Source organism: Phodopus roborovskii, unplaced genomic scaffold (genome assembly GCF_943737965.1).
Source record: "Phodopus roborovskii unplaced genomic scaffold, PHOROB, whole genome shotgun sequence".
In the NCBI taxonomy this organism is placed as follows: domain Eukaryota; kingdom Metazoa; phylum Chordata; class Mammalia; order Rodentia; family Cricetidae; genus Phodopus; species Phodopus roborovskii.
In genome coordinates this window covers 4,042,501-4,061,513 of record NW_026126541.1, presented here as the reverse complement: position 1 = coordinate 4,061,513, position 19,013 = coordinate 4,042,501, and the positions used below count along the sequence as shown (strand labels likewise).

Sequence of the window (19,013 nt, the reverse complement as noted above, 5' to 3'; positions counted from 1 at the left end):
AGAAGCCAAAGGCAGGGTATGCAGGGAGGGAGGTGGCCTTGCCTCGATCACCGCCCACTATACATCTTTCTGTGTGAAGTGAACTTTGCTGTGGGGGTTGTTCATCAGCCAAGCCCAGTGCCACAAGGAAGTCATGACCAGAACTGCAGGCGCCCCCTGGTGGTGAAGCTAGGGACAGGCACACTGGTACCCGTGGAAAGCCAAGCTGGGTGGACCTTAAGACTGTTCTCTGGGTGCAGCAAACCCACATGCAGTCTGCCTTGGTGAACAGCCTGTCTGTGGCTCCCAGGGGCAGGAGATTTTCCTCACACAAAGGTTGGTAACAAAGTGGGGGACTGGAAGACGCTTCCCTGTGTCCTAGGTAACTGCAATGGCCCATGCTCACTGTGGCTCAAAAAGTCTCAAGTCTTCAGTTTTTGTCACTTCTGAGTCACAAACAGATCAAGCATCCATTCTAGCTGCAGGATAAGGTAGGATTATTACATGAGTTTTGTGGGTCCAGTGCCACTAAGTTCCCATTGTGGTGTTCAAAGATAATGGTGCAATATGATGTGGCCTTGTTGGAGGAAGTGTGTCACTGTGGGGGTGGGCTTTGAGGTCTCCTATGCTAGAACTACTCCCAGTGACACAGTCCACTTCCTGTTGCCTGCGGGTCCTTCTCAAGCACCGTGTCTGCCTGCGCGCAACCATGCTTCAGCCATGGCAATGGACGGAAGCGCTGAACCTGTCAGCCGGCCCCAATTAAGTGTTTTCCTTTGTAAGGGTTGCCTTGGCCATGGTGTCTCTTCACAGCAACAGAAATCCTAAGACAGCAGTTGACAATTTATCGCTAGTCAACTTTGTCATAGCGGCCTGCATTGCTTGACAAACTTCTGGAAAACGCCTGTGCTATTTGATCCATGTCCTGTCACCAGTGAATATGATGGGAAGAGATACAAGGCAGGCCGGAGAGATGGCTCTGTGTTTAGGAGCGTGCACTGCTCTCACAGAGTTCAGTCCCTAGAACCCACTTCAGGCAGCTCACAACTGCCCTTAACTCTGGCTCCAAGGGACCTAACACTGCCTACACCTCTCTACATGCTTGCACGCGTGCACACATATACAGAGAAAACCAACCTGCTCTGTCTTTGCCTTCTCTCTGTGTTCTGGTTCTTTTGATACTTTTGAAAACAGGGTGAACCTTCAAACAGACCAATGGGGGTAGGAAACAAAACGGTGCTGGAGGCGCTCAAGGAGGGAGCACATAGCTTTATTCACAGAGTTGGGTACAGTGAGAGAGAGAGGCGTGTGCTGCCTGCATCAGGAATGCTGCAGGCTGGGAGAGCACGGCTCAGTGACGGGGCGAGCTCTCCTCTGCACCCGAGGGCCAGTGCTCAGGCGCCACCGGCACACGCCAGCTCGACTCCACAGGAAACACAGCACAGCTTCTCAAGAACTTATTCTGAACATTTGCTTTCGTTTCACCGACAAGGGGAGGGGAGAGAGGAAGAGCGGGCAGGCCTTTCATTAGGTCAAAGTAATCGCGTTGACCAAATTAGAGGAGATTCGATGCGGGGTCTTTGGCATCTCGAGGAGACCTCCACATTTACCACCAGACACATCTGTACAGAGAACCCCCCCACCCCAACCCGGCAAAACATCAATTCTGTGGACAACTGTCTCCTCTTCCTTAGGTAAAATGTTTGCATGTATAATCATAACCTTTCTGAACGTCAATGCATACAGGCTTGTCTTTTAGTTTACTCATGGAAAGCGGTTCATGGGACTGTCCGTCTTGGAAGAGACACAGAAAAGCATTTTATTTCGTGATAACTGCCATTCAATTGCATTAAAGCTTCTGGGAGAAAGAGCTTGGCTTGCTCACGGCTTGGAGAGCTTCAGTTGAACACTTGTCCCCGTCTCTGCCGCCACATTAAACACACAAGGAAAGCAATGTAATGTCTATTTGACACCATCTCCCTCTGCTCCGTGGGGGAGAAAATAGGAACCGCAATCTTGTGGATGCTGAAGGCTTGCTCATTCCCATTCCAGTAGTGGAGGGTGTTCCTTCGCTGTACATTGCCACTGGGAGACAAAATCCAAAGCACTGATCACCTTTATTTTTCCTGGATGGAAAGTTCTCCAAAGGGGGCACAAAGGAGTGAATTTGAAGCACAGATTAGACAGCTACCAGAAGTATTTTCAGAGCAGGGTTCTTGAAGCGCACAGCCTGGAGCCATGCCAGTTTCTGCGATGTTACCTGGAATTGCCACTCTAAGTTTGCTTGAGATTTTTTTTTTTTCCTTTTAAACAAAGACTCAAAAGAGGTTAATGTGAATTCTGTTAAACTTGCAAAAGCAGATGCATTCGACAGCATCATTGGTGACGCTATCTCTAGAAAAAGTTGTTTGCTTCAAAGTAAATAAATTCTGTTTCAGAAACATCACCAGCTGAACCTCTCTGCGCTGCGGGGGACTGAGTGTAGACAGAGATGGAGAAGCTAGGGCTGTGGCTCTGGAGAGAGAGAAAGGCTCAGGCTGGCAGCAACAGAGTGAGGACTTGGGGAGAACAGAAGAACAGAGGACAGAACAGATAGAAAACTACCCCCCCCTTTTTAATTTTTTTTTTTTATTTTTTGCACCTTAGAACCCACTAACTGCACTTTCCCCTTGGGGTTTCAGAGAATAGGCAGTCCACGTTTAATTGTTGAAGGAGTCGTATTAAAAATATTTTATAACAAACTCCACACGAGTATGAAAATGCAGAGCTGGCTGTTTTCAAAGGCTTCTCGTATCGCTAGTAATTCTCATGTCGCTACTAAGTTGCACAGGAAGACGATACGAGAGTGTGGACTCTTGGGAAATTCTTGAAGGAAGCGCTGAGGCTACCACGTGGCCACAGAAGCCCTCCCAGGCCAAGCAATCTGTACACACTTCAAGCCACAAGTAAGTCAAATGCTAAGAAGTATAGCCCTTGATATACACACCAAGTCTGCCATACACAGACTTCTCCCCCAAGTGAAGAAGCTGCTTTGATTTTTAGCAACGGGAATTTTCCTGTGTTCAGCAGGGTGGGGTGAAGTGAAAAGCACATACCTCCTGTGTTGTGGTCTGGGCATGCCAAGGGAATCATGTGGATCCCTGTAATATCACAGGCAGGGCACCACAGCCCAAACCTTAGGTCTGGCAGTTAGAACCGGGCCACCCTCCCTGTATTTTTCTGACTGGAATCTGCAGGGGAACGGAGTGACACCCTGGCATGATCCTTTCCCAGGGCGGTCAGGACTGAGTCCCAATGTTACCATTGCCTCCTAGGCAGGTCCTCTAACTCACTCAAAGTTCTCTGTAACATAAAGAGGGGGGCCTGACCCTGTCCCCTACCCCTTGCAGCTGAATCTTCCTATGTCAAGACAGAGCTGCATTAACTTTGTGCAGAGCAGGTACAGGATCTTAACAACTGCTTATACTATACCTCTGTCTCCTGAATGCTGCGGTTTTTCTCACCCGTGTGATTGTGAGTAATAACACAATCAGTGCCAAGCATGGCGGGTCACTTATTATCTCCATACTGGATAAACAAGGTCGTCCCCAAGCCACCTCTGCTCGCCCTGGCAGGGAAACACCCAGGGCACCCTACTCTCCACCCTGCATGCTGCCAGGGTCATGAGAGACAGGTGACACAAGCCGTGTGCTGGACAGGACAACGGAAATGTGGGGAGAAGTGTGGAACCTGCAGGGGACTACAAGGCTTGCAGCCTGCCTTCCAACCAGGAGCCGGACCCATGGACTCGGGCCGCCCAGCACAGGCAGCGTGGCTCTCTTGCTGATTGTGTTAACAGGTCTGGCTTGTGAGAGTAGTTCTCATACGTAATTGCACTGGCAGAGTGGAGCAGGGTAACCCAAAGAAACAGACAAGGCACAGGTCTGCAGCATGGGCTACGAACCTATGTGGCTCGCTCTTTGCTGCTGGTGTTGGCAGACAGCCAGACACTCTAATCCTTGAAGGAGTTTCTGCACTTCCTGCTCAGCGGTGATTGATAAAGGATTCAAGAGCTTTCCCCCCCTTGGCTTTAACTCAGAGCTTAAATCCCCAAGACGAGCCCCACAGCAGAAGAATCAAGGGGACCTCATCTCTTTCCTTTGGATCTGGAGACATTCGTCATAATCCAACATCCTTGTGATGTGGCCTTGTTCACACATTTTAATAAGAACCGGGTTCCCATTCGCACTGAGAGTTGCAGGGTATAGAAGGAGCCTAGTGAGATAGATGATCTGGTCCCTAAGCTACGCTGGCCTCGCTTCTGTGCTCTGTAGTCTGAACCCAGTATACTCACTACAGCGCACGGGATGTGCTGGTCTCTAAGCATCCTCCCGAGTCTCACTCTTGATCTGGGTCACATGCTCTTGTGCCAAGGCCCCGTCAATGCCACAGCTCAGCGTGATAGACATTCAAGCAGAGGTCACAAAGCACACACAGACTCACAAAACTTCCCTGGGCAAGTCCCACACAGGCATGGACACAAGTGTGCGTGTCCGTTGTGCCAGGGCATAACCCAGGCCACATGAAATCTGTCTGAAGCAATCTACCTCAGAGTTGCAGAGATCTAAAGGAGAAAAGCCTGTCTCCCCTTAGTCTATGTCCTTGAGACACAACACTAGCATCATGGGCTTGACCTGACCCCAAAAGATACCACATAGACAGCAGGGGACACCCGGGGAAGAACTTGAGATGGTGCAGGGTACACATTTTCCTTCTCTAAGAGACACAACTGATGGGCAACAACCACCCACCAGCAACTGGACCGATCCGGACACTCATTCTGCCTTCCCTTTCTTTGCAAAGGTGAGCGTACCAGCTCCTGCCAGTTTATAGGAGAAGGGACTGAGCACATTGTCAGAGGCAGAAAAAAAGTTCAGGGAGAGGTGGGGAGCATCCTTCATTACTTTTTCCTTTTCCTTAATTTTGGCCAATCAGGTCCAGGCACACCGGAAGGGGACAGGAGCTTATTCAAATCATTTCTGCCGGTACTCAGCCTCGAGCTCAGAACTATCTGGTTCCCCGAGAGAGTTCCATTCCCCCAGAGCCCCGGCAGAGCACAGGGGGGCTGCCAAGGAAAGGCTAAATTGTTGCTACCACATCAGGGATGGCCTCTCCTCCTCAGCCACAGTGCTACATAAATAAGTAGGTCCATACTTCAGGACTCCGCCATCCCTTCCCGTGTGACTTCCTAAGGGCACTTCTGGCTCTCACAGGTATAGGCAGCACTAAGTTAGTTAAAGGGGAAAATAAAAAGGAGAAAGAAGCCCCCGATGAGGACGTAGTCACGTGAAGAGGTCACGTGTGGACATTACCGCTGAGTTTGGGAACACACAAATTTCTACTGTTGGGCAAGTGTTACTGTTGCTTGGCCTGGGATGCGGCTCATGGGTGCTGAGATCAGACTTTCCCTTGGTGTTGCTTCTGGGAGATGGTAGCGAATAAATTCTCTGATGGATGATTCTAGACCTTAATACAACGTCCTAGGCACCACCGCCAATGAAAGTCCTTTTCCTGACTGTCGTTTCTTCAGGGGACTCAGAAGAGTTTAGCCTTTTTCTTCATGTCGTTGCGTCTCCAAAGAGGTAACTTGTCAAATTCCTGTATAGACATCCCAAAGATTTCCCAAAATACTTCTGGGGCTAAGTGGCGCTGGAAAGAAAGAAACAAGAAGGCGTTAGTCCTAATGGCCACAGCAACGGCTCTGAGATTTGTCCTCTGGCTTACGAATGTAGCCAGCCTTCCATAGTTGTGGCTTCTGCATCCCCAGTCCAATCCACTTCAGACCAAAACTGTCCCTTCCCTCGCTGCTTCTGACCTACGCACGTGCCGACAGGGTCCCTGGTCATTCTGCCCTGAACAACACAGGCTGCAACTACAGGCATAGCGTTTAGTCTGTACTCAGCAGCATACATCCCCTAGGGACGACTTAAGGTGTGCGAGATGATGCGTGGAGCCAACACACAGATACATATCACGCTCTGTAAGACTCGGAGTAAGTACTTGCAAACTCTGTCATCTGTTGGGGGAGGGCATCCTGGAATGGATTTCCTGCAGAAGCCGAGAGAGACACCGACGTCATTCTGAAAAGCCAGTCCGGCTGGGAGAGAGGCTACCACCTCACTCTGGCCAGACCTGGTCAGTTATGGTGTTGTCTCCACCAGAGGAAACAGTGGGCAGACGGCTACACTTCAGTGCTGGGCTAGTCAGTGGCATAGGCAGGTGATTTGTGACTCTGGGAGTGGCAGCCATAACTTTAGGTCCTTGGCATATTGAGAAGATAGAGAATAATCGATGATAGTAACAATCACAGGGAAGGAGACTTCCAGGGTGGTCCCTGGGAGAGTCCTATAGCTTCCTGACCGGTAACAGGAGAGAAGGATACTTATCTCCCATTGGTCATATCTCCTGTGGAAGAATCCCATTTTAACATGGACCAGAACTGTCTGAGCTAGCCTGACCTTGTCCACAAAAGCACTCCCTTGTGTTAGGGAATAAACTCGATTCTTCCTGAGATGGGCAGACAAGACAGTTTCTTAATTAAAAATCATTCAGAGCTGAGTGGTGGTGCATGCCTTTAATCCCAGCCTTCAGGAGGCAGGAACCGGTGAATTTCTGTGAGTTCAAGCCCAGCCTGGTTTACAGAGCTAGTTCCAGGACAGCCAGGGCTACACAGAGAAATCCTGTCTTGAAAAATAAAACAATACAAAAGAAAGAAAGAAGGAAGGAAAGGAAGGAAGGAAGGAAGAAAATCATTGGGATGGAAAGGTACAGGTACAGAGTTGGGGGAGATATGGCCCTGGGGATATTTTAGAAGTGATAGAAATGCAACCCCAGTCCTAATCACACAAGCATCTGATTTCCAAAAAAACATGATGAAACCACATTGTGTCTCTAGGGCATTATAAATCTTACCAAGCGCTTTCACACACAGACCTAACTGTGGACTTAGATGTGGGCACATTCACTGCACCATGGGCCTCTCTGAAGCCAGGGAGTGCCTGCCTTGATGCTAACTGGGTGTTCCCTGCCCTCAGGCATCTACGGGAACGATGATAGGATGGCTATGAACTCCCATCCTGTGGTTTTGTTTCCTTGGAGACCCTGGAGGATTTAGTTAGCTCTTCATGCCACCTATAGTGCGACACGTTTTTTGTTTTATTTAGTTTTGTCCCCACAACTTTAGGTTTCCCCTGGAAATATACATTTATATTTCTTTAGAGGTACCCTGGTGTGTGTGTGTGTGTGTGTGTGTGTGTGTGTGTGTGTGTGTGTGTTATGGGTGACGTACAAGAATGTTAAACTGAGGTTAAGTGTTTGTTTTGTTTACCTCCAGCCGGGTTCTATCCACATCTCTTAGGATTTTGTTGCGCCCTCTGTTGGTCACCATGAGCATTTCATATGGAAATATCTGAGGGGGAAAAAAAAAAAAACACCTTGTCTAGAACACCATTATCGATTTAATTCATAAGCACAGCCTAAAGGCCGGCAGACGCACGGCAGACATAGCAATAAGAGTCGGTACAAAGACCCTGCAGTGTTGCGGCACAGGGACAGAATCGTATGCATCCCCATCTTCCCGCTAGTGACTCGTGTTGCCTTGGGAACGATGTTCTGAATGTAAGAGTATTAACTTACCTTGAATGAGTCGGGAAGGTCAAAGCTAGCAGAGATCTGAAGCGGAAGGCACATGTGCTGTCTCTACATGATGCTGTTAGATTACAGGATAACTGTGCAGGGCTCGACATTCAGCTATGACAGACTTGTGAATTCATACAGCCAAGCAGGCCCCAAATAGTGTTCTGGAAGCTGACATGTTGAGATGAGCCCCAACTACGGGTATCAAAGAGACCAAGTCTCTGGGCACCACTTTCTCTTTGTTTTGTTTTGATTAAGACAGGGTCTCACTATGTAGTAGCCCTAGCTGGCCTAGAACTCACTATGTAGCCCTAGCTGGCCTAGAACTCACTATGTAGACCAAGCTGGCCTAGAACTCACCATGTAACCCTAGTTGGCCTAGAAGATTCAGATCATTCAGGCAGCCCCCTCCTCCTGACCTGGGAGGTTAAAGGTGTGCTCCATCGTGCCTGGCAACCAGATACCTCAAGGTATAGAATGTTCTGGAACTAGGATGGCCAGCCATGCCCAAGACTAATCAGACATGGTATGCAAGATGTTTGTTACTAACACTAAGAAACTTCTGGCAAACCAGGAGACACTGGTCACAAAACCTGGACCAGGCTTTTGCCATTCCATTCCACACTGGACATGCCTTGAAATGAACGTGGCAGGGGTCAAGGTCACACCCCGGTCATAGGGGTGTGGGTGCTGGTACTTCACTGTGGGCAGTAAAGGTTTCAACCTGCTGAGTGTGGCCCAAACAGGGGAATGACACAATACTTTAAGACAAGCTTGTCAGGATGTGCCAGCCCAGGACCTGGTGGCCCTTATGCCCAGAACAAAGAGGAAACCCAGCTCTCTACGGCATGCAGTCATGTTCAAGAGAAAAGGTACAGGCACACTTGCCTTTGGTTCCAACATGTTGGGCATGGACACGCCTCGGTCCATTCTCATTGCCGGCATGTGGCCATCTGGGAGGGTCTGCAACAGAAATGCTTGCTCAGTGGTGAGCATAGACTCTCAGCGGAAGCCTGCGGAGGGCTGTGAGTGCTCCCTGACTTTCCTGTTGGGTCTCAGATCCTCCATCATGTATTAACTACTGTGTACTTCTCGAAGTGAGATCCTTACACAGTAAGAGGGACGACACGTGATCAAGTTGGAGCAAGATCATGGATTACTATTTCCTGATTTAGGCTGCATGGGTAGAGGGCTACATACATAAAAAGACGTAAAGTCTGTTCCATTGTTCTCTCTCTCTCTCTCTCTCTCTCTCTCTCTCTCTCTCTCGATCTCTCTCTCTTTCTCTCTCTCTCTCTCTCTCTCCCTCTCTCTCTCTAGCCAAGGCCGGTCTTTAATTCTATAGAGCCTTCCACCTCAAATGTACCGAGATTCCAGGACAGGACACCACACCCTCTGTCTTTCATTCTTTATCTTAGTCTGGGCTTTTTCTCCTGCTCAGTCTCCTTTCCAGTCTTACAAGATGAAAAGGAAGGGTTTGGGAGCAAACTGTTCTTTCCCAGGCGCTGAGAGTTCTGTTTCCTTTCACTTGGGGACAACCAAGAAAAAGTCACCTGCGTCCATGCTGATGAGGTCACTCCCTCTACCCCGGACAGACTCACGCCAGTTAGAGGAGAGGTTCCCTTCACACACGGCCCGGCTCATGCCCTACCCGAGAGGTGTACAGTGACAGCTTGACCTGGCTGCCAGGCACGCCTGCTCCTCCCAGCTATGAAGTAGCAGACAATCAACCACCATATTCATCCTCCCAACAGAAACTGTTCCCCCTGAAGCAGCAGCACGGACTGGAGAACCATTCTGTCTGTCTGGTGTGGCCAACTCAAGGGAGACAAAGCCGTCCGTACCTGGTAGTCTGAAAGGAGGAGGAAAACCATTAGGAGAAGACCATGCCAAAACCACGGAGTCACCAACAGCAGCACTGGATTTTACCACAGCTTCCAAAACATCCTCTAAACAAACTGTGCTCTTCCCTTGCTCCTGCTCAGTCCACACGAGGGGCCACTGGTTTCCCTGAAGCCAGGAAACGCCTGCTTCAAGGTCAGGCATCATTCAGGCACCTTCCTCTCTCTGTATTGTCACCGCTTGCCCTTTGGGGGCAGCGGCCACACTTAACTCGGTGCCAACCCTCCTTCCTGAGGGTGCTCAGCATGGAGGAAGGCAGTGACGATACTGCTTTCCACGTTTGTATTTATCCAGAGCAGTGGTTCTCAACCTTCCTAATGCTGTGGCCCTTTAATAACATCCCTCGTGTTGTGATCACCCAACCGTAAAATTACTTTCATCGCTACTTCGTAGCTGTAATTTTCCTACTGTTACGAATGTGCGTATCTGTGTTTTCCAATGGTATTAGGTGACCCCTGGGAAAGCGTCTTTTGACCTCAAAGGGTTGCGACCCACAAGGTGAGAACCCCTGGTCTAGAGACTCTCTTGATGTTTTTGTGTTTGCTATTAACTCAGAGAAGACAGCCGTGGTCCTACTGTGGGATACGCAGAGCGTCAGCACAGCCTCTCTCAAACCAGGGTCACGAGAAAAGATACTGTCATAGTTGGCGCCCTTTGGAGCCTCACCTCGAACTCCGCTGCTGACGTCTCCATAGCTGTTGTACTGGGCAAAGTCTGTGGAAACCGGCTGCAATGAGGAAAACATCGTCAAGGGAAAATCTCCAGTGGTCACTTTAGATTTTGGGATTTTGGGGAGAACAGACTTATGAGACCCTAAGAATCCAGCCCAGGCTAAAATCCTGGATGGTCATTATTTATGTGATTTTATTATTCATTTATGAAATTGCAGTGTTTTACAGGCATCTGTGGTGCTGTCCAGCAGGCTCTTATAGAGCAAGCAGTTCTTATTCATAGATACAAATCATTTCTAAAGGCACCTTTAATCCCAGCACTCAGGAAGCAGAGGCAGGTGGATCTTTGTGAGTTCAAAACCAGCCGTATCTACACAGTGAGTTCCAGGATATAGAGAGGCCCTGCCCCATCCACATGATATATTTCTAGAAATTACAACTAGTAATTGCACAATTGTAAATTCTAGGCTTGGTGAGGGAGATGCTTGTCACCAACTCTCTTTATAGAAATGATGAACCAAGTGATCACACAGGCCATTCAAAGTCAATTTAGCCTCCTTGAAAAAAGAAGTATTTTATTTTGTTTATAACTCAAAGTGATTTCCCAAGTAGGTGGCAGGCTGCCTTGTGTCTTCCAGGGGCTACAAGGTATTTGGTGTGTAGAGGCAGCTGCCCATGCCGGATGGCCCGAGTTCAACCTGGGGGACCCACATGGTGGAAGTGGAGGGCTGATTCCCAAAAGTTTCCTTCTGACCTCTGTACATGCACCATCATGTATCACACACACACACACACACACACACACACACACACACAGGCCAATTGACATGCATACACAATAATAATACACAAAGAAAGGGGTTAGACTGTTTCGATGATGTGTCTGTACAGACTGACGGAGGGAGACACACAGACACACAGACACCGTTAACTGAAGGAAGTCGTTCTTACCCTGTGAAGGCCATTCTTGCCATAACCAGGGAGAGATGATGTTTTCGATGATGGAGCATGTGTAGCTAGGTGAGGAAAAAAGGTAAGAATTTTCTAGTGCTCCAGTGAGACTTCCAGTGATCTTGTACATTTAAAGGACTTAGGAAAAAGGATTCACATGATACTGGGTCCCGGTGTTGACAACACACCGCCTTCTGGAGGAACGTGCACAAGTAGACATGTGCTCGTCTTGAGGGGAGCCAGGAGAAGGAGGGACACGCAGCCGAGGTGGAGCTCAAGCTGGCAGTACCCCGGCGGTTCCCCGCCACAGGCAGGCACCAAGTGCACCTCTTACTTTGAGCCCTTCATCCTAAGAGGACCATTATTCCGTGTCACGGGAGACATAAAAATAGGGGCTGAGGAAGTATAGAGAGCAAGGACTCGAGCCTAAGATACGGGGTGCGGTACGGGAGGGCAGCAGTAAGTTAACCAGAATCCAAGGGTGTAAGATGCCAAGACGATCCAGCCGACCACAGGTGGCCCCTGGGATGGCCCGACAGGCATCCTGGCCACGGAAGGAGCAGATCGTCTAAAGGTCAACACCCCTGCATCTCTGGAGGCAAGTCTTTTTGAAACTGTTTATTGACCTATGCAGTTGGAGCATTACGTACTCACACAGGCCAGAATCTCACACTCGGATAGGAACTCAGGAGGTTAGAAGACCACAATCCTGTCTCCTGGGTAACAGGCGGCTCCACCCACCCTTAGATCACAAAAAGCAGGGTCTGCCCCTAACCTGAGTGCAGCGGAGAGTCGTAGCGACTAGCCAGCAGGGATGCCCTTTCTCGGGTCTCCTTTTCCATCTCCTCCTTCAGGATCAACTGCCCCAGGCCTGAGTTGAGCTATCCACGGAAAGAAGAAAAGGAAACACGATGCAGTTGATGTCATCAATGATGGCTTCTCCTGCTCGCGGAGCCTGTTCTTCCTTAAGAGCTGGGATGGGGTTTCGCTTTTCCAGTGGCAAACCTTCTCTTCCCCAAGCCAGGCTCCACGTCACAGGTCACCTTCCTTCTTATGCCCCTCCCCCCAAAGGGCTCAGCATGTGAGCACATCTGATAGATTTTATATAGGAGGGAGAGATTGTGGCTTGGGGATTCTTTAACAAGAAATCGCAGTGTTTGCCTTAAAAAACGTTAAAAGGGGAATATATGCTCACACATATTTAAAAGAAATCCAGAAGGAAACAAACTGTAACCCCACCCCCCCACACACAAGGAGTCCCCACCACCCCCTGCATTCTGATTTATACCCATCTCTCACTGTTCTATACACATTTCACACACACGCACACACACACACACACACACACACACACACACACACACACACATCGGTGCTGCTCTTTGGGACCTTTCTCCTGTGCATTCAACGCCGTGTGCATTTCTTACATCTTTGGAGAGCACCATTTTAAAGGCTCTCTTAGCCCCCTGTTGGTCAGAGTTTAGAATTCACTAGCCCTCTGAGGTGCCAAAGGTCCTAGCAAGAACACATAAAAGGAATGGGAAGCGAGGAGGGGACTTGGCGGCAGACTATTTGGTACCCTTTATCATCCCAGACATATACTCTGTCCCAAGGGAAGATTTGGACCAATATGTGATCCCAAGGAACTCCCTCTAGCAAGACCTGCATGACCCTAGGTACGGTCCACCATGGTCTGCAAGAACACTCGATCCACACCCTTGCAGCTGGTCCACCTGCTCACCCACCTCACAGCCATGTGCTCCCTGCATTCTGTGACCCCCAATCCTCCAGCTTCACTGTTGACACCTCGACCACCAGATGCCGGCCATGCTTCCCCTACTGGACTGTAAGCCCTTGAGGCCTGGGAGCGCCACCTACTTCCCTTGGTGGTACGCACAGCACATGGTAGTTAATGAGCAAGCAAACACCCGAAGTCAAATGGAATTGAGGGTCGCAGCGAGGACAAACCTTCATCAATTGCTCTTCTTGAAGCTGCCGGCGTCTTAGGAGCTCCTCCTCGTCCTCCTCTCTGCCACTAGATCTGCGTCTCAAGTCAGTTCCTGATTCCATAGTAAAGACAACTTCTTACACCAGCCCCATGTTAAAGGAGTCTCAGCGGTCTAGTCCATCTGGCTGTCTATCGGGTTGGAAAGGCGGCGGGACAGCAGGCTTCCACACGGTGAACGGCACAACACCATGGACGAAAATGCCCATCACCGGCTTAGCCCCGGGGGCTGGCTTCTCGAGGCTTGTCTGATGTGCTAGTTTGGTGTGTAGTGCAGCTAAGGTAGTGCTCTCTCGGCACTTGTCCGTTAACTAGACCTGGCTTGTTGCCAGGTCTAGTTCTCTGTGCTTCCTCTGCTTGTGAGCCTAGCCTTTAACGGCTGGGCCATCTCTCCAGCCCTGGGGTGCTCCATTTAAAGGCGAGGTCTGTAATTTCCCTTTCCTCACACAGTGAAAATCGGTCACCAAAGAATTTGCTAATGATAGGTAAATAAAACCAGGGTTAACACAGCTCCATGCAGCTGATACATCATCACTTCTACGTCTCTAGGAGGAGTCTGTCTGAGTTTAGATTTACCTGGCCGAGGAAACATTTCCTAGTCTAGTAAAATCTACCAGTATTTGTACTTTTCATAATTTTGATAATGAAGCAGGCATTTCCCTCACTTTAGGATTCTAGGCAACTCTACAGACTATTTAGTGATGGCGACGTCAACCGTGACGTTCCCTCTCTCTGAACTTAGGTCCCTACTGAACAACTTAGCTGAGGTAGAACCCTAAGAGACCCAGAGTTTCCTGATGGGTAGAAATAACAGCAGCTCCATTCTTAGGCTTAGGAAGCCAATGTGGAGTTTCTCTTTAGTTTATACCAATAAAAACCGAGAGACCGATGTTTGCAATAATTAGGTACATCCCACCATACTAATTATAGAAGATTTGTAGATAATGAGGATAAATTTCTCTTCAACTATTTCTATAAACACTAGTTACTTTAAAATGAAGTTCTATTGCCTATATAAGTTATTAAAGGCAACCCAACCTCATGAGGAAGATTGAGGATTTTTAGAACACTGAAGGCTTTTTGGGTTGTCAACAGAAATGAGGCTAGTTATACCTTCGTAAGACTGATCTGATTTTCAGTTTTAGCTACTGGGCTTGGTAACCCATCTCTACAGGCTTGAGTGATTTCGCTAGAGACAAAAACGGTAAAGACACAGACACAACTGGAAAGCAGAAAGTAAAGAATGGCAATGTTCCAACGTGACATTGGAGCGCGGGGTCATGGAACGACAGGTGTAGAGTCACACACAGGTTACACTCCAGAATGCGGACCTGTTACAGCCCTTCTTAGCAGTGGGGAGGGTGGCCTCGGCAGAGCAGGGAGAGGGCTCCAGTGTTAAGGCTGCCTGTTAACAGTGAGGAAGACAATGCAGACGCGGTCTAAAACCAACGTAGCCAGGAAAGTTGCGTTTTGGTGGATGCCCGCAACTTCACCCACTCTGCTCTCCGGAATGTGCTCCTGCTAGCAGGCTCTGAGCTAACTGTGCTCGACAGACAGCCGAGCCATCTGTCCATCCATCCAAGCCATGAGTTTTAGGCTGGTTCTGGACTTGGTGCGTTTTGTGCTCAGCCAGGCCAGGAGAGCATTTTGCATGCAAACTAATGTCACTTTCATTCTCTTCACTATTTATCCCTTGGTCTACATACTTTTATCCTTGAATGTCTTTGTGACATTTGTTTGTATGTGCTTGAGCAATAATTCATTGTGCACTCCGTCTGACTTAGCTGCATCGGTTGCATACCTACGGTGGCAAGTGAGGAGGGACCGGGCCAGTGGTCCGTCTCAATCTTTGGTGTCTCGCTGGGATCTGGCGCCTGGGCTGCTGGGAACTTGGAAAACTTGATGATATCTTCTGAAGCCTTGCTCTGGGCTGCCAAGGCAGCTGCATCTAGGTGGGAACCAGGGTTGCTTAGCTACGGGTCTGTAAAGTAACGCTGGTACCACCCCACAGACATGACTCTCCACTCTTCACAGCACGTTTCAAGGCTAGGACCCTGAATACTTCGGCCACCATAGAACTACCCACTCTTTCATTTTTAAACATTCTTGGAATTAGAAGCTTTGTTAAGTAGAAATTTGAGTTCCAAATTTGAAATTAAAGAGCTGAGTGGTAAGCAGGGGAAAACCACATTTGTCTGTAGTTGTTAATGTTTAGGGAGGGGGGCTGGCTTTGTATTTGGGGGCCAGAGGTCACAGATATGCTAATCCAGTTCACTAGCCCTTTACATACTTTATCTGGGTCTCAGAATCTCCGGAGACTCACTGCTGTTCTCGGGTCTGGTCAAACAAGTGAGCCGGCCAACTTGAAAATAAGAGTGGCCCAGGAAAGCAACATTAGTTCCCAGGGTTGGCAATGGCTATTCTTAGTGGAAGACTCGATGGCTTCAGGCCCCAAATCCAGTCACAGAATCGGAGCCAAACAAGCCAGGTCAAGCAGCCAGCCCCTAATTCCAGCTGACTTGCAAAACTTGCCTATTTATAAGGCTGAAGTTAAAATATTTTTCTTTGGGGCTCACACTTTAAAATCTGGAGGCAATGTTTTGAATATTGCAATCGCTCCTGTGACTTGACCAAGATTACCCAATAATAAAGGCTAGAGTCTTGGCTGGACTGGACGGGAAGTGGTGTGTCTCAGAATCATTAACTTAATGGAAAGGGAAATCTTGGCTTAGGAAACACTCTGTCCTCTCTGGAAGGCTTGGAGTGTCAGCCCAAGGCTGGACTGCTATGTAAAACAGAAGAAAAGAGACTTTTTTCTTCTGGCAAATGTTCTGGGACACAGGTATCAGTGTGGAACATGACATTTATTTCTTTGGCATGGAGCAGCCTTGTGTGAACCTGCCTTGGAAAGTGTTCCTCTGGTTGTGCTGTCCATCAATTACAACCGGGTGGAAACAAAGAGTCCTGTCAAACGTTATCACGGAAAGGACCAGCCATTCCTTCCACAGGAAGCCGAACACCAGCCAACCTCCCTGGCTCTTGTCTGACTGTTGTTTAATTTAGGGGGACAGGGACCAGAGACTCTAATATTTGCTGCTATCTCTAAGCGGCTAAGTCTAACTGTGGGTGTTTTATTGTTAAAGGAAAACAAAACAAAAAAGCATGACTTCCAACAGTACTTACGCATTAGAATTGGTGAAGTCAGTAGTTAAACATTCACATGTTAATGAGTGTGTGGGAAGACATTAAACCATAAAAAAAAACAAAAACAAAAACAATGTTAATAAACTTAAAATGTAAGCATGGTATGAAAAACCTTGAAATAAAACAGAAAAGGGAAACCAAACAATACACGCCTTTTTCCCTCCCTAGAAGGCTGACCTGGAAGTTTGTCCTTACGCATTTTCAGTTGAGATTTGAATTCTTCCTCATTCCTGACCAGATTCTACAGCCTTCAAATCTCCAAACACAACTAATGTGTAATTTTTAGGACTTACTGGAAAGCTAGCTTGGGCATCTATCTAAGTCACAGATTCGTGGCAAATGGATCCAGAGAGGCTTGATATGGTGGGGGTGGGGGGAAGGGAGAAGAAATTCACAGAAAATACTGTGTTTTTCTTTTTTTTTTTTGATTTAAAAGACTTATATTCCCAGAAAATGAAAACACAATAATAAATCCACCTAGGTGATTCCTCGCTTCGCTCCTAGGACTGTAAGAGACATACTCATCTAAATTATTTGTCCTTACAGGTGAAAACACTGAGGATGTATGCCCACAAACCACACAGTTGCATCAGCAGTATGGGATGGGTCCTCTACCTGCTTCAGCTTATGCTTTATTAGGGGGCTCGTGCCCTGTAGCAATTGTCATAGGTGGTTCATATTTACTAGATTTAATTATTTGAACTAGTTGCAAGCTCCTCAAATTTACTTAAAAGTTGGTTAGGTCATTCAATGGCTAAAGCAAGGTTATTAGGCTGTTTTGGGCTATTTGCTGTTGTGCAAACACAATTCCCCTTTCTATGGGCAGAAACGGGTAGCAGCTTCCTCACTGAGCTAAGTGCTCTCTACCTGGCACATGGGTTTCAAGTCACATCTGTATCCTGTCAGACTACAAGGGCATACATAATAGCAGTTAGAGTCATCCTAAACTGCACGGGGAAAGCCTTTGGAAGAGCGTGGAGGAGCCCAGCTGACCCCACCCCCTCAGAGCTGAGGAAAAGCGAGTGTTACCATGCTGCTTGTAGATGGGAGGTTTTCGGTAAATGTTGATCCCTTGATCTGTGGAAATGAAAAGCAGAGACGTGTGATTATGGGAGCTAGCTCAGAAATGGAGAAAAAGAAAACAAAACCATAGGGCCCAACCAAAGGGTGACGAACCCAGAGGGCTAACCTTCGTATTACAAAGACTGAGCACACTGGGAGAGACGACTACAGAAATGAACCAACTCTACACACACGAGACGTGGGGGCCTTTGTAATACCTCAGCACACAGCGAGATGCCTCTCACTTACCAGCCATTTATTTCACACACGGACACCACTGAAACCAGAATCAAGACATGAAGTGATACACACAGTGGGCACCTGGGGAATAACAATCCCCAAATCCCTACTGTCTAGAAATTGAGCTGCCAGGGGTCACCCGTGGCTCAATTTATGACTTCAGTGAATGACAGGGACAATGGACAGTGATGGTGGGAAGCTCAGAATACACAAAGCAACACTTGGGATGATCAACAAAGTCCTAATCTGGGCAAGCCAAATTTGTGTTAAGAAGCAAGAAAAGAAAAAAAAAAAAAATAAGGAGGTGTAGAACACGACCTATGTGTCTGTGGAGACTCTGATAACACCACTTCACTCTGACTAAAAGTGACCCCATGTTTCCCAAGTTCTCTGTCCCCCATTGTCTTAGGTACTGTACCTTGGAGGGGAATTCTTCATATAAAAAACCCCAAAGGGACATAAAAATGAACAGAGATTCCAGACAGGCAGAGTTATAGGAATCTATAGGGTAATTTATGAAACTCCTGGTGGCCTCAGATGGCAGGTCGCTCTCACGGACTGAGCTGACCCTGAATGTCAGGATAGTGACAGGCCCTGGGCTTTCCCAGTTTTTGATTTGTTTTGGTTTTTGAGACAGGGTTTCTCTGTGTATCCCTGGCTCTCCTGGGACTAGCTCTATAGACCAGGCTGGCTTTGAACTCACAGAGATCCTCCTGCCTCTGCCTCCCAAGTGCTGGGACTAAAGGTGTGCGCCACCGTGCCCAGCTGGTTTTCCCCTTTCTGATGGCAAGTTTATTATTTGAGCTGTGGCAGTTAGCACAGTGAGTACTAGGGCAAAGCTTGCAGTGCGAAGCCTAAATTGCAAGATACTTTGGTAGGCTGTGCAGGCGACCTGCTCACTACCTGTTACAGACACAGCAGCCAGCTGACCCAGTATCGCAACTCTGAAGGTATTCTCCAGGGACACTGTGGTTTAGACGGCTCCTAAGATAATTCATTAATGCCAGTGAACCACAGCCTGACCGAAGGAAAAAACCTAACTCTTCTTGCTGCCTCCCACTCCCTTTACAATCTCTGAAGGCCATCTGAGGGCTGGGCATGTGGCTCAGTGGTGGAGCACTCATACAGCATGTACAAGGCCCTACGTTTAATCCCCAGCAATGAAAAATAGCGTTTTCAGCTGAAATTTTGGGCCTTCACCCTGACCCCACCAACTTCAGCAGATCATTCGGAAGGCCAGGTCCTGCAATTTAGGGTTTGTTGACTGTGTGTATCTTGATGAAAGGGTATGAGAAATGGACACAGACGAGGTCACGAGGCTACAT

At 48.2% G+C, this 19,013-nt stretch overlaps 1 protein-coding gene across 1 annotated transcript in view; it reads right to left on the bottom strand.

Moving 5' to 3' along the window:
* Positions 1–1,219: 1,219 nt before the first annotated feature.
* The window catches only part of Ablim1 (actin binding LIM protein 1), a 160,963-nt gene continuing 143,169 nt past the window's right edge, over positions 1,220–19,013 (bottom strand). The window contains exons 16-25 of the mRNA XM_051200032.1: positions 17,416–17,463; positions 14,984–15,124; positions 13,146–13,237; positions 11,953–12,058; positions 11,178–11,242; positions 10,222–10,282; positions 9,498–9,505; positions 8,542–8,616; positions 7,346–7,426; positions 1,220–5,667 (exon numbers count right to left, since the gene is read on the bottom strand). Of these exons, the coding sequence (XP_051055989.1) occupies positions 5,554–5,667; positions 7,346–7,426; positions 8,542–8,616; positions 9,498–9,505; positions 10,222–10,282; positions 11,178–11,242; positions 11,953–12,058; positions 13,146–13,237; positions 14,984–15,124; positions 17,416–17,463 (791 nt within the window). The 3' untranslated portion in view covers positions 1,220–5,553. The remainder of the gene's footprint in view (positions 5,668–7,345; positions 7,427–8,541; positions 8,617–9,497; positions 9,506–10,221; positions 10,283–11,177; positions 11,243–11,952; positions 12,059–13,145; positions 13,238–14,983; positions 15,125–17,415; positions 17,464–19,013) is intronic.